Here is a 12,501-nt window from a genome sequence, read left to right as displayed (position 1 = left end):
CTAATCCACGTCCGGACCTACCTGGGGCTCCTCAGCGCATCGTGGCCGGCCCGGGCCTCACACCAGGCGGCCTCGCTCGCCGCGCAGGAAGACCCGGCCTTTTTCCAGCTGCCTCCGCACGGCGTCCGGGCCGGCCCCAGGGGGCAGCGGGCGGCGGAACTCTCGGCGCACGGCCGCCACGTAGAAGTCGCGGTCGGTGAGGCGCAGCCCGCGGGCCCGGCGCAGCAGGGCCCGGTACAGACCCAGCACCGCGCTGCGGCCGGGCTCGGCCATGAGGGTCCGGGGGGGCCGGAGCCGGGCCTCGGCAAGCCGTCAGCGAGCCACCCGGGCCGGGCCGGGACCGGAGATGGAGAGGGGCCGGAGCCGGGGCCGGGAACGCCGCCTCACACAGCCTCCGCTTCCTTCATGCCGCGGTCACCGGGCAACATGGCTGCTTCACTTCCGGGGCACGACCTCTGTAGAGGAAGAAGGGGAACGGGCAGAGGACGGAGGAAAGGCCCTAGGAGGAAGGACTTCCGGTAACGGCGTGCTACGCCCTCGCGAGACTCCCTCCTCTCCCATACAACCTCCTTTTACCTCTAAGCCCCGCCCCGAACGGAGTCGTTATTTGTGGGCGGGGCCATATCTCCCTCCGCAGGCGGAGCCTGTACTCAAACGGCTCTCCATGCCGGGCCCTGTTGGTGACGTCAGGAATATGGGCGGGGCTACAGCACCTTAGCTCAGCCCTTTCCTATATGCCCCTCCCTGGGGGGGGATGACGTTTGGGAAGTGGGGGGGGCTACAGTGCGCAAGCCTCCCCATACCTTTACACCTGTCTTCTTTCGACCCTACAAGCCCCGCCCCTTAGAGAGACGTCCGTAGGAATGGGGTGGGGCTAGTCTTCTCTCGCTCTATCCTCCCATTCCCTCAAGGCCCTTCCCCTAGCCGTGACGTGTGGATAGATGGGGCAGCCCCTCCCATTCCCGTAGGGCACCGCCCCTTATGGTGACGTCACATACCTCTTCACCTTCCTGGCGGAGGGCGCATGCTCAGTAGTGGCCACGCTTGCCTTCCAGTCTGAGTGTTGCTCAAGGCCGCCCTGACTGTAACTACAGTCATCCTAGGGTCCTCAGTCTGGCCTGAAAGGGCTCCCCGAGGCCAGGGAGCCCGACCCCTTCATTTTACAGTGACTTGTGACAGCTGGGAGTCGAACCCATGTCTTCAGCCCTCCTCCTCCAAGCGGTGGCTGTGGGCTTGGAGTCCAGAGGGAGCTGAGTTCAGATCCTGCCTGTGCTTCAGACCCTCATCTGGCTTCCTGGCTCTCGGCTAAGACCTGATAGCCCTGGAGGTTTTACAGATGAAGAAACTGAGGCCCAGAGGAGCCACGGGACCCACTAGAATGGGCTCTGCATTTGTTATCTAGGGCCTGGCTCCATTCCTCTCTGGAATCACAGATTTCAACTTTCCAGGAGAGGGAAAGATCATCCTAGTGGAGAACAGCGCCTGCGTAGACTCCCAGCCTGGGCATCTGAACCCACATCCTGTGACTAAATTCAGCCCTCTTTCCCACTCCTGCAGCTCTAGTCCTATCCTAAATTCTGGGTCCTGGGGGAAGGATCCGACAGGAAGTCCAATGTAGAGAGATGAGCTCTGATTTCAAGTCTAAAGGAGAGGCAGGAGCACTTATCAGGCTCCTACTATGTGCTGAGCACTTCATCCACATGCTCTCATTTGATCTCACAACAGACGGGTTAAGAGATTTGCCCAGGGTCACACAGCCAGGATATGTCAGAGGCAGGCTCTGGACCCAGATCTTCCTGACTCTGAGGTGGCTCCCTGTTCAGCCTTGCATACAGTAGGTGCTTAGTAAAGCTGTCTAATTGCTTGGTTGAATTAGAGCTCTTCAAAGTTGGAGCAGGCACATTTAGTGAGCATGGTCACCTCAGGGTGACCATTTGTTATGTAGGTTTTAAAGGGAATCCTCAGTCTAGGAAAGGGTAGATCAGGTGGCCCAGGAGGTCCCTTTCTCATCCTGAGGTTCTGTGATTCTGTGATGGGCTCCTGATGAGGGCTGTTCTTCCCCTCCATCAGGACTCCTGGCCCCCTCCTTCCTTTCTAGCTCTCCCCTTTCTCAAGACTGTAATCCTCACCCCATGGAGCTATGGTCCTGTTTCTCCTCTGACACTCTGAAGGGGTATGCACATCCCATTCAGTCCAACAGCCACAGTGGGTTCAAGGCCTCCCTATCCCACCGTGAGGCCAACAAAATGTGCGGACTGAAAGGTAAGGACCCAGCCCTCCTGGGCTCAGCCTCTGTCTTGGAGCATCATTGGTGGGTGGGCTTAGACAGCTGGCTACTGTTAGAGACACCCTTGGCACTAATGAGGTATCAAGGAAAATTTATTGCAGCAGAGTTTGGAGGAATTGAACTGCATTGGCCAAAGCAGGCTCAAACCTCCCCTCCTCCCCTGCTTCTCCCCACCCCCTTTTAAAAAGATAGAACACTGAAAACAGAATCCAGATGAGCTATAAGCCGTTACTCCAAGACAGATCCTTCCACCAAGAGACGGATTGGTTCATTCTCCATTAGGTCACCATCTTCTCTACATGCTCATTATGTAACCCCTCCCCTTTGTGTGATTCCCCCCTCCCAAACATGCTTTAACATAGGACCCATGATCAGAAAATGGAGGGATAATTTTAGGCAGGGTATGTCTGCTTATATACATGAGTGTCATTAAGCAAGCGCAGTGAGGAAAAGCTTTCTCCAGGTTACTCCTGGTCATATTCCCCTACTGATTCTGGCTGGTTTCAGGCCTGGACTTTCTTATTAAAAATGTGGTGACTTTCTGAAGGCCACTGTCTGTCTGCTGAGTGGTTGAGTCCACCTGCAGTCTGCTAACTTTCTTATTATCTGACTTATTCTCAGCGACTTCATCAGCTAATAATTTCTGTGGAAACTTCACTTTTTGCTGCGTCTCACACTACAAACCTACTTTTCAACTCCTCTCTCTAGCCTGCCTTTCCCTCTCTTGTCCACAAAGATCCTGTAAAGTATCAAGTGATGTATTGTGGACAAAAAGCTAGCCTGGAGTCAGGAAGGAAGAACCTAGGTTCAACTTTGGCCCTTGACACTTACTATCTATGTGACACTAGGCAAGTCTCAGCCTCAGTTTCCTTATGTGTGAAATGGGAATACCTCAGGTACCCACTTTTCACACGTCTTACAAAGAGCAGAGGTATGTAAAAACCTTTCTAAGACTTAAAATGCTATTTAACCATCAGATGCACATGTGAGTATGGACATGCATGTGCTTTGTGAAATGATTCTATGAAATCGAGTTCCCACATTGTCCAGCCCTCTGAGCCTCTAAGGGAAATGGAAAAAGGTTATCACGGTTCAGTCCCGGCTCCTTTTCCCTCACCCGCCTTCCTTTGGTAAGTGTTTACATTTTTTCATGTTCATTGGGTAACTTTCGCTATAAATTGACCAGGAATCCATTCCAGGTCCGTCCGGTGTTTCCTGTTTGAAGATGTGGGCAAGATGTGCCCCTTGCCAGGCTTCCTTGGGGACTCCTCCCTCCTCCCAACAGCTGTTTCCATGACCTTAACCCCATCTCCTCTGACCAGAGGAGATTTTTCATTTTTCTGGACCCAGAGAGGTGAACAAAGAGTGACTTATATGCTAAATTGCTAGTGCCTCATTTATTGAGAAAAGATCAATTTAGCCAGTATTTCTTAAGCACCTACTATATGCCAGGCCCTCGGGGAGATTACATTCAACTAGAGCATGGACCATCCCCACTTGTGCCCAGAAAACAGTCTGTGGAGTGTTTACTCTGTTCCAAGCATTGTGCTAAGTACACCCTAGGATGAGAAACCCAAGCAAGCAGGACCATCCCTGCCTGTCCACAAGGAGCTTACACTTTGCGGGGAGAGGATGATAATAGCACCTATCTCGCGAGTGATTGTGAGATTATACAGATGAAGTGATTTGCAAACCTTAAAGGACAGTATAAATGCTGGCACTGGTATTATTAATAATATGTATAATACAATATATAATATTATACAAATAGTATTATATATAATATTATTAATAATATTTATTTATTATACTATATAATACTAGGGGCAGCGAGGTGGTACATTAGATAGAGTGCAGAGCCTGGAGTCAGAAGATCTAAAATTAAACCTGCTACCTGTGTGACCCTGGGCAAGTCATTTACCCTGGTTTGCCTCAGTTTCCTCATCTGTAAAATAAACTGGAGAAGGAAATAGCAAAATGTCTTTGCCCAGAAAACCCTAAGTAGTGTCATGAAGAGTCAGATGCAACTGAAATGGCCAAATGACAACAAAATTATAATTAAAATAATACTATAAGTATTAATAATGGTGATAATGGTCACCTGGGAGAGGGAATCAGAGAAAGTTAGTAGGAAGTAACACATGAGCTTGGAAGGAAGGCAGGGATGCCTGGAGCCCAAAGTCAGGTGGGAGCAGCACCATGGGAGCCCCCTTTGCGAGGGCACCAAGCTGGGAGAGGGACAACTTCCCAGGATAAATAGCCGGCAGGGTTCATGGAAGGGGCAGGAGACAGACTGCAGAAGCCTTAAATGCACAGCAGAGACCTCAGAATTGTGTAGTTTATGGAAAGATTTTTAGCTGGCAGAGACAGTGGTATTAACATTGTGTTTTAGAAAGATCAGTTATTTTGAGCCTCATTCTCTCCTTTTTGTACAGGAAAGGGAAGCAAACTAGAGCCTATGAGTAACCTCTCTGTCTGGCCTGGAAATGTTGGAGTGCCCCGGGATACCTTCCTTGTTCTTGCTGCTGAAGGATGCCAGGAGAAGCTGGACAAGGCATCTTGAACTCCTAATATCTCCTTAACGAGGTAGGAGATTTCCCCTGACAAGGTTAATTGCTTGTTAATAAGGCAAAACCTTTGTTCTCGGAATTAATGATTTCTCTTTGACAAGGTATGAGCACTCCTTGCCCTGGATACATCAGAGTCAGTGATTCCACATGGAGGACAACTGATTCCTATACCCTTGGACTTAGCCTTTAACAGGAAGAATAGACAGACACAAACATGGAGAGAACCAGAGACAGAAAACAAGGAGTCAGTTGGACACACACAGACTCTGGTCACTGGAAAGATACCTTGCCAGAGGAGGTGCTGCCTCCTCAGGCTGGAGGAGAGGAGGGAATTCCTGATCCCCAGTGATGGTTGCTGGGGGCAACAGCAGTGAGGAGCTTCTGTACTCAGCCTCCTGGATGATGCCAAGGGGACGTAGAGCTCAAGAACATTAAGGCTGGGGAAGGAACCGAGCCAAACCTTTCCCTTCACTGGGAGTATGAGCAGAGTGAACTGTGTAGATCCCCAGGAAAAATGAGATTTATGGGAAAGAGAGGACTGTTTGACACCCCTGGATGCTTCCTCTACTAGGGAAAAAGGGCCTGGGTGTGTGCATGCATATGTGTGTGCACGTGTGTATGTGCATGTGTGTATCTGTGTATGAGTGTACATTTGTATGTGTACACGTGTGTGCGTGTGTGTGTGTGTGTGTGTGTGTGTATGCCACAAGGTAGTCTGTTATAAATCTGCTAGATCTGATGAATCTCTGACAGATAAAGGAGAGTTATCTGGCTGTGTATGAATCTATTCTGTTTTCTGTTGGGTTAAATGAAGTTTACCCTTCATTTGAAATATCACCAGCTTGGGTACTATAAAGGAGTGTTTTCCATTTTTTTGTGATGCTATACACAAGCTAAATACCAGATCCCTTGGAGAACCTTTGGATGGGGACACAAGCCCAAGAAGGAATGATCTTTGTACCAAACCAGTTTGTGTAAGCTCAGAGCCACCATCTCTTTACAAAAAAATTTGTTGAAGCCCTTTTTGTTGTCCTTGGTACGTTTTTGTGGGTAAAGCTGGGCTCCTCCTGATCATCTACTCCACCATCACATACCTTGCAGGCATGCCTGCACGGCCCCCTCTTGTGTACCTTTCTGTCCCTCCTTTCAAAGGAGGAAGAGAAGACAGAACTCATCAGAAGGCTCCCTGTGGAGGTTTCTTTCAAAGCCTCTCCCTTTTCTCCCAAATTTGCATCATGTGAGTTATGGAATCAAAATGTTACATGTGAAAGGAACTTCAGAAGGAACACTGGTCAGTCCTTTACCAAAAGCTGGATTCCCCTCTATAACTGTGTCCTTCTAGATCTCCTTCAGACTGCCAGAATCACAGGACATGACTTTCTTAAATGGCTTTTTTCCATTTTTGGTCAACTCTAACTCCTGGGAACTTTCAGCTTCTATTAGGTTAAATTCTCCTTCTTTGGACTTGGCATTTGCCCAAGTCTTGCCTTCTGGGGCTAAGGAAAATAAGAGCAATCCTTTGTGTGCTCAAACATCCTTCAGATATTTGCAGATAGAGATCAGGGTCCCCCCCCCCCCCCCCCGCTTCCTCTTCTTTCCAACTGCTTCATGTGTGCTTTGGACACGCTCTAGTTTTGCAACATCCTTACTAAAATGTGTAACCTAGAATTGGACCCAAGGCAAAAGGACAGCGTTTTTATCACTTTGCTTACTCTCTATATCCTTTCTTTTCTTCCAGCCTTTTCTGTACCGTGTCTTGTCTTTGACTCATACTTAGAGTTTATTCAGTATCCAGATCTATCTCACGTTAGCTACTTCCCAGCCATATCTGACTCATTCTGTTTTTGTGCAGTTGAATTTTTGAACCCCCAAATGCAAGACTTTACATTTGCCCCTGTTAAATCTCATCTTATTAGCTTCTACCCAGTGTTCCAATCTGTCAAGAGTTCTGTGATTCAGTGTCCTAGTGATCCTGACCAGTTTTAGGCCATCTGAAGATTTGGCAAATATGTCCTCTATGCCTTCATTCAAGTCATTGGTAGGAAATGTTGAGCAGAATGGAGCTCAAGGCAGAATCCTAGGCCTAAAGACCTCTCCCTCCAACCTGACAGTGATTCATTAATCACTCTTCTTTGTTGGGAGAGTTGGAACACTAATACACTGTTGGTGGAGCTGTGAGATGATCCAACCATTCTGGAGAGCAATTTGGAACTATGCCCAAAGGGCTACAAAAATGAGTATACCCTTTGACCCAGCAATATTCCCTCTAGGACTGTATCCCCAAGAAATCATAAAAATGGGGAAAGGGTTCCACGTGTACAAAAATATTTACAGCAGCTCTCATTGTGGTGGCCAAGAACTGGAAATCAAGGGGATGCCCATCAATTGGGGAATGGCTGAATAAATTATGGTATGTGAATGTAATGGAATACTATTGTGCTATAAGAAATGATGAACAGGAAGACTTCAGAGAGACCTGGAAGGACTTATATGAACTGATGCTGAGTGAAAGGAGCAGAACCAGGAGAACTTTATGCACAGCAACGACCACAGTGTGTGAGAGTTTTTTCTGATAGACTTAGAACTTTATTGCAATGCAAGGACTTAAAAAAATTCCCAGTGGTCTTCTAAGGCAAAATATTGCCTTCCACATCCAGAGAAAGTACTAGGGAATTCAATAAACAGCAGAATATAGCAGATCATTGTGTGTGTGTGTGTGCATGTGCGTGTGTGTGTGTGTGTATTGTGTTTTGGTTTGTTAGATGATTTCTCCCACTCATTTTAATTCTTCGACGCAGCATAACTATAGTGAAAATGCTTTTAATAGGAATGTATGTGTAGAACCTATACAAAATTGTATGCCGTCTCAGGAAGGGAAGGGGGAGGGAGGGAAAAATAATAATCTAAGCTACATGGTAATGATTGTAGAACACTGAAAATAAATAAAATTCATTAATTAAAAAAGTAAATAAATTTAAAAAATCACTCTTCTTTGAGTCAGGTCTTTCAAACAACTTTGAATCTACCCAACTATGCCATCATTCAACTCAATGAACGTTTATTAAATGTCTGCTGTATGCAAGATAATGTGCAGCCAGTTCACATCTCTCTATCTTGTTCTAAAAGATATTGCAAGAGAGAGATTTTGTGAAATGTTTTGCTGAAATCCAGATACACTATACTATGTTATTCCTCTGATCTAACCAGTAGAGTAACTGACCATGAAAGAAAATCAGGTTAGTCTTAATGGACCCCTGCCAGCTCTTAGTGATCATTGTTTTCCATGAAGATGGAATGTTATGTGGGAAGCTCAGCAAGATGGCAGATTTGACTGGAATCTACTGGATACTCATAAAGAGAATTGGACGTTGGTGTCTGACTATGGACAGCTTTGGTACCAGATGGAGGATTCTGGCTGCCCTCTGCCCTGAACAGATCATCTGTTGGGCCCTGTTCTGGGCTCCCCATCTTAGAAAGGTCATTGATAAACTGGAGAGCCCCCAGAGGAAAGCACCAGGGTGGTAAAAGTCCTCAAGACCATACTCTTTGGGGATAAGCTGAAGGAAGTGGGTTGAGCCCAGACTTGGAGGAAGGGAATATGGGGGGAACAAGGAAGCTATCCACAAGTGTCTGTAGGGCTGTCCCATGGATGAAGGATTCAACTTTTTCTGCTTGGTCACAGATCTAGAGGTGGACCTTCGTGGCTAGCAGCCTCCTTACTTGATAGATGAGGAAAGTGAGGCTCATAGAAGTTAAGGGACTTGTCCAAGATTACCCAGTGCCCCAATCCAATAAACTGTGCCACCTCTGACATGGTGATGCCAAGTGAAAAGACCAGAGTTAGAACAGCAAGATCCTCTCAGGTATCCTCTGTTCTTTATCTCCTCTGTCTAGTGATGTCCCCTGAGGTGCCTCTCAGCTCTCCTCTAGAGAGGAGCCTATGAACCAGGATTTCTTCAGTGTGTCCACACCCTTCATTGATATAGATTTCCACTCCTCTGTGCTTTTCTGGGCTTCCTCTTACCTTGTCTTGACCTCCATATTGAAGGCCTTGCAGCCAGCCAGGTGAGAAACATTTTCACACTTAGCTGAAGACACAATAGATGTACAATCTGTCACCATCTCAACAAGAACTAAGGCAATGACACTAATGACAACAGAATGGGGGGAGAGCGATGCAAGAGAAAAAAGAGCTTGCCGGACTTTTGCCACAGCTGGTCTCTGGTCCCTCTTCACCTCTGCCTTTGTTTCCTTGGCTTCCTTTAGGGCTGATTTCTGCAGGTCATTCCCAGATGTTATGCTTTCCCCTCTGAGACTAGCTTCTGCTTACTCTGTATATATCACGTAAGTCTCTGGTTATTTACGTATGGCTTCTCCCATTGGACTGGAGGGAGGGACTGTCTTTTCCTTTCTTTGGGTCCTCCAGCAATTAGCACAGTGCTTAGCACATTGTAGGAACTTGATAAAAAATGCTTGTTGATGACTGGCATATCATAAGGGGACATGGAAATAAATAAGATGTTTTCTATTATTCCATACGCATGTTTGTGAAAAGTTATAAATACTTTATGGCATTTGTAGCTCTTATGTAATCATTGTTCATCTGAACATTTATTTTGGTTGATGGTTACTAAGTTTAGAATTTTTTAAAGAGCATCTGGAAAAATGTCCTAGAGCAGGGTTACTCCTATTTTAGCTTTTTTCTACCCAGAAAAGGGCCATTAGGCCTCTACCTGACTCTGGGAAAAGACCCAGTTGTCCTCCAGGCCTCTCTGACCCAGTCTCAGGGATCTGGAAAAACTTAGGTGACGAAAAACCTTCAGGTCATTCACCTGAACTTAGAGTGTTAGGAATTTAGTCAGACCCAGGAAGTAGCTCTCCCATCTGCGCACACTGCCTTCCATGAAATCATCAGGGGCTTCAGGCAGAATAATCCTGAGTGGAAGGTACTCCATACATTAAAACCTGGAGGTCTTGAGGCCAGAGGTCTTCATGATCCAATGCATTATTGCTATAATCACTCCCACTTCTGTACTGTTGTAAGTAGTTACAAACATCTTTCCTTACCATAACCCTCTGAGATAGGTCCTGAAATGATTAATTTCTCCATTGGACAGGGAAGATAGCTGAGCTTTGAAAGGGTTACTTGGCTTCCTCATCATGTCTTGAGACTGTGAGCTAAAGGGAATTTTTTTTTTTAGCTGATGAGAAAATGGAGGCTAAGAAAGTGAAATAATTTGCCCAAGGTCACACAAAGAAGCAGAGACAGAGCTGGGATTCAAGCCCAAGCTCTCTGACCCCAGAACAACACAAGAGGAAATGAAGGATATATTAAGAGACTCCCTGGCTCCAGCTGACTTTGACTCCATTCCAAAATCCTCTTTGTTTCTGGGATGTTGGGTCTGCCTTGGCTGAGGTGGTTTGACCCAGTGTTCTATATTGGCTTCTCCAGCATTGTCCCTGAGATTTCTTTCTATACTTCACTTCCAGCCCTGGAATTGGTACTGGGGACAGGAGGAAGGACCCAGATCTGTGACCTGATACTAGCTTCCCATGAGATGGGGAGAATGGAAGACTATTCCCTTCTCTAAACCTCAGGTATGTTCTAGAAAGCTAGCAAGCGCATTACAAACTGAGGGAGGTACCTTCATGTAGTGAAGAGATCTAGCAACCAGTCTTAGAACTCCCAGAACCTGCCACTGAGCTACCTATGTGACCTTAGGCAAATCATTTACCTTCTCTGGGCCTCACTTTCACCATCTGGAAAAGGAAGGGGTTGAACAGTTTCTATTTTAAGTCTTTTCCAGCTCTGAAATTGTTCATTCTAAAGTCCCTCCCACTTCTGATACTTTATGAGGATAAAAGAAACTCTGATTCTCATTCTCTGTAGACCCCTGCTCCCCACAGAAATAGTTTAACCTATCATACTCCCAAAGTGCATCACAGAGAGGAAAGAAAAGTATTTTCAAAGGCTCAGGCAACCAGGGAGAAATCTTGCAAAATTTTATTAGATACCCATCAGGAAACCCCTCTGGACATGAGTTGTCTGATCGACTTCAAACTAGCCTTTGATAACAGGGCTTGGGAAAGACAGGTCTGAGTTGTGTGTTGGTTTCCATGGAAACCAATGGAATGAATGGAGCAGTACAGTCCAAAACAGGAAACTGAAAGCACTTATCAAAGTAAGACTAGGGGCTGAAGAGGCAGAAAGGGAGGCGTGTCAGGGTCATATCCAGATGTTAGCCACAGAAATTTGCAGATGATATGATAATTTATACTTAGAAAACCCTAAAGAGGCAACCAAAAATTAATTGAAACAATAAATTCCTCAAAGTTGCAGGACATAAAATAAATTTACATAACTCATCAGTATTGCTATATATTTCCAACAAAACTCAGCAGGAAGAGCTAGAAAAACAAATTTCATTCCAAGTAACTACAGAAGTCACAAAATATTGGGAATTGTATCTACCAAGATGCACCCAAGAACTATATAAATCCAAAATCTTAAGGAAATTCATATGAAGGAAGAAAAGGTTGAAAATCTTCAGGGTAATAATGAAATATAATGAGAAGTGGATGCCAGCAAAACTATCCATTTGGAAACTGAATTACTACAAGAGGAGTCAGATCTGAGCTAAGAGTCTGAGAGAAGACTGTTGCAACATAGAGGTAGCTTGTAACTGCATTAGCAGTGATGACTCTTGGAAATGCTGACTGGAAAACAAACATAATCTTAAACCCCCATCCCCAGAAATTCCAGATACAATTACCCGAAAGACCAGAGATTAAGTTGACGTTATGTTAGCTCTGTAGCTAAAATGGATTTATGGTAGGGTGGACAGTATACCTAAAAGTTGAGAGCCTGTCTTAAGATAGCAGGAGAAGAAGGAGTATTGTCTGATACCTGAAGGACAGAAAAGGTTTAGAAGGCTGGATGGGTTCCTTCTCCTATACCCTGACTTAGAGCAGCAGTTGATTCCTTTATTTTCCTATTGTATATATGTAGCCAATGGTCTTTACAGAGACAAGAGAGAAAGAATATGACCCCTCCTTTGGCCTAGAGATTGTTACTTGTGTTGTTCACAGGCTTAAAATAGCCCAATTTACATTAAATTATATTAAAATGCCCAATAAAAAAATGCCCAAAGGCATTCGATTTAGCATGGGGGCCCCTGGGAGAATCATCAATAACCATCAAGTGATCTGGACACTTCTTCCTCTAGGAAAGGTGGTACTGGAGTCAGGAAGACCTGGTTTCAAATTCAACTTTGGACACTTACAAGTTGTGGGACCCTGGTCAACTCAACTGGCCCTGTGTTAAACTCTTGGTGTACAAAGAAAGGAGTTCACCATCTGGTGGGAGGGACAACATGCAAACAGTTATGTGTAAAGAGGGTATGTGCAAAGTCAATTGGAAATAATGAAAAGAGGGAAGGCTCTAGAATGAAGGAGTGGGCAAGGCTTAATAAAAGTTTATTCACCAATCGGACCTCCAAGATGGGAGAGATTTTAGATAAGAAAATGACAGAACTAGAGGGGAACATAGGACATGGAGTGTCATGGTAGAGATGCTGCCAAGCGTGTGTGGGGTGGGAAGAGCAAAGGGCTGGATATCTAGCCTTCCCTCTGCTCCCTGCTACC

General features: G+C 45.9%; 1 protein-coding gene and 1 long non-coding RNA gene across 4 annotated transcripts; one reads left to right on the top strand and one right to left on the bottom strand.

The window, feature by feature from the left end:
• Positions 1–57: 57 nt before the first annotated feature.
• On the bottom strand, positions 58–908 carry MIURF (mitochondrial elongation factor 1 upstream open reading frame). 2 transcript variants are annotated; one of them, XM_072656197.1, is made up of 2 exons: positions 577–908; positions 58–455 (listed from the first exon to the last, which is right to left on the bottom strand). In XM_072656197.1, exon 2 carries the CDS (start codon positions 271–273, stop codon positions 58–60), a length of 216 nt encoding a protein of 71 aa, XP_072512298.1. In that variant the 5' UTR covers positions 274–455; positions 577–908. The 2 variants fall into 2 exon arrangements, with proteins under 2 accessions (XP_072512298.1, XP_072512299.1); XM_072656198.1 differs by having other exon boundaries at positions 804–907.
• Positions 909–967: 59 nt separating this feature from the next.
• On the top strand, positions 968–12,417 carry LOC140534765 (uncharacterized). 2 transcript variants are annotated; one of them, XR_011977452.1, is made up of 5 exons: positions 968–3,417; positions 4,723–4,873; positions 9,124–9,201; positions 10,348–10,455; positions 12,089–12,417. It is a non-coding gene; the product is annotated as an uncharacterized lncRNA (long non-coding RNA). The 2 variants fall into 2 exon arrangements; XR_011977451.1 differs by having other exon boundaries at positions 12,084–12,417.
• Positions 12,418–12,501: the final 84 nt, after the last annotated feature.

Source organism: Notamacropus eugenii, chromosome 3 (genome assembly GCF_028372415.1).
Source record: "Notamacropus eugenii isolate mMacEug1 chromosome 3, mMacEug1.pri_v2, whole genome shotgun sequence".
Taxonomy (NCBI): Eukaryota; Metazoa; Chordata; class Mammalia; order Diprotodontia; family Macropodidae; genus Notamacropus; species Notamacropus eugenii.
The sequence above is the reverse complement of the archived record's forward strand: the minus strand, read 5'-3'. Positions and strand labels throughout refer to the sequence as shown.

Excerpts from the sequence above, each read along its gene's own strand:
- MIURF (XM_072656197.1), bottom strand. The coding sequence starts at position 273 with ATGGCCGAGCCCGGCCGCAGCGCGGTGCTGGGTCTGTACCGGGCCCTG.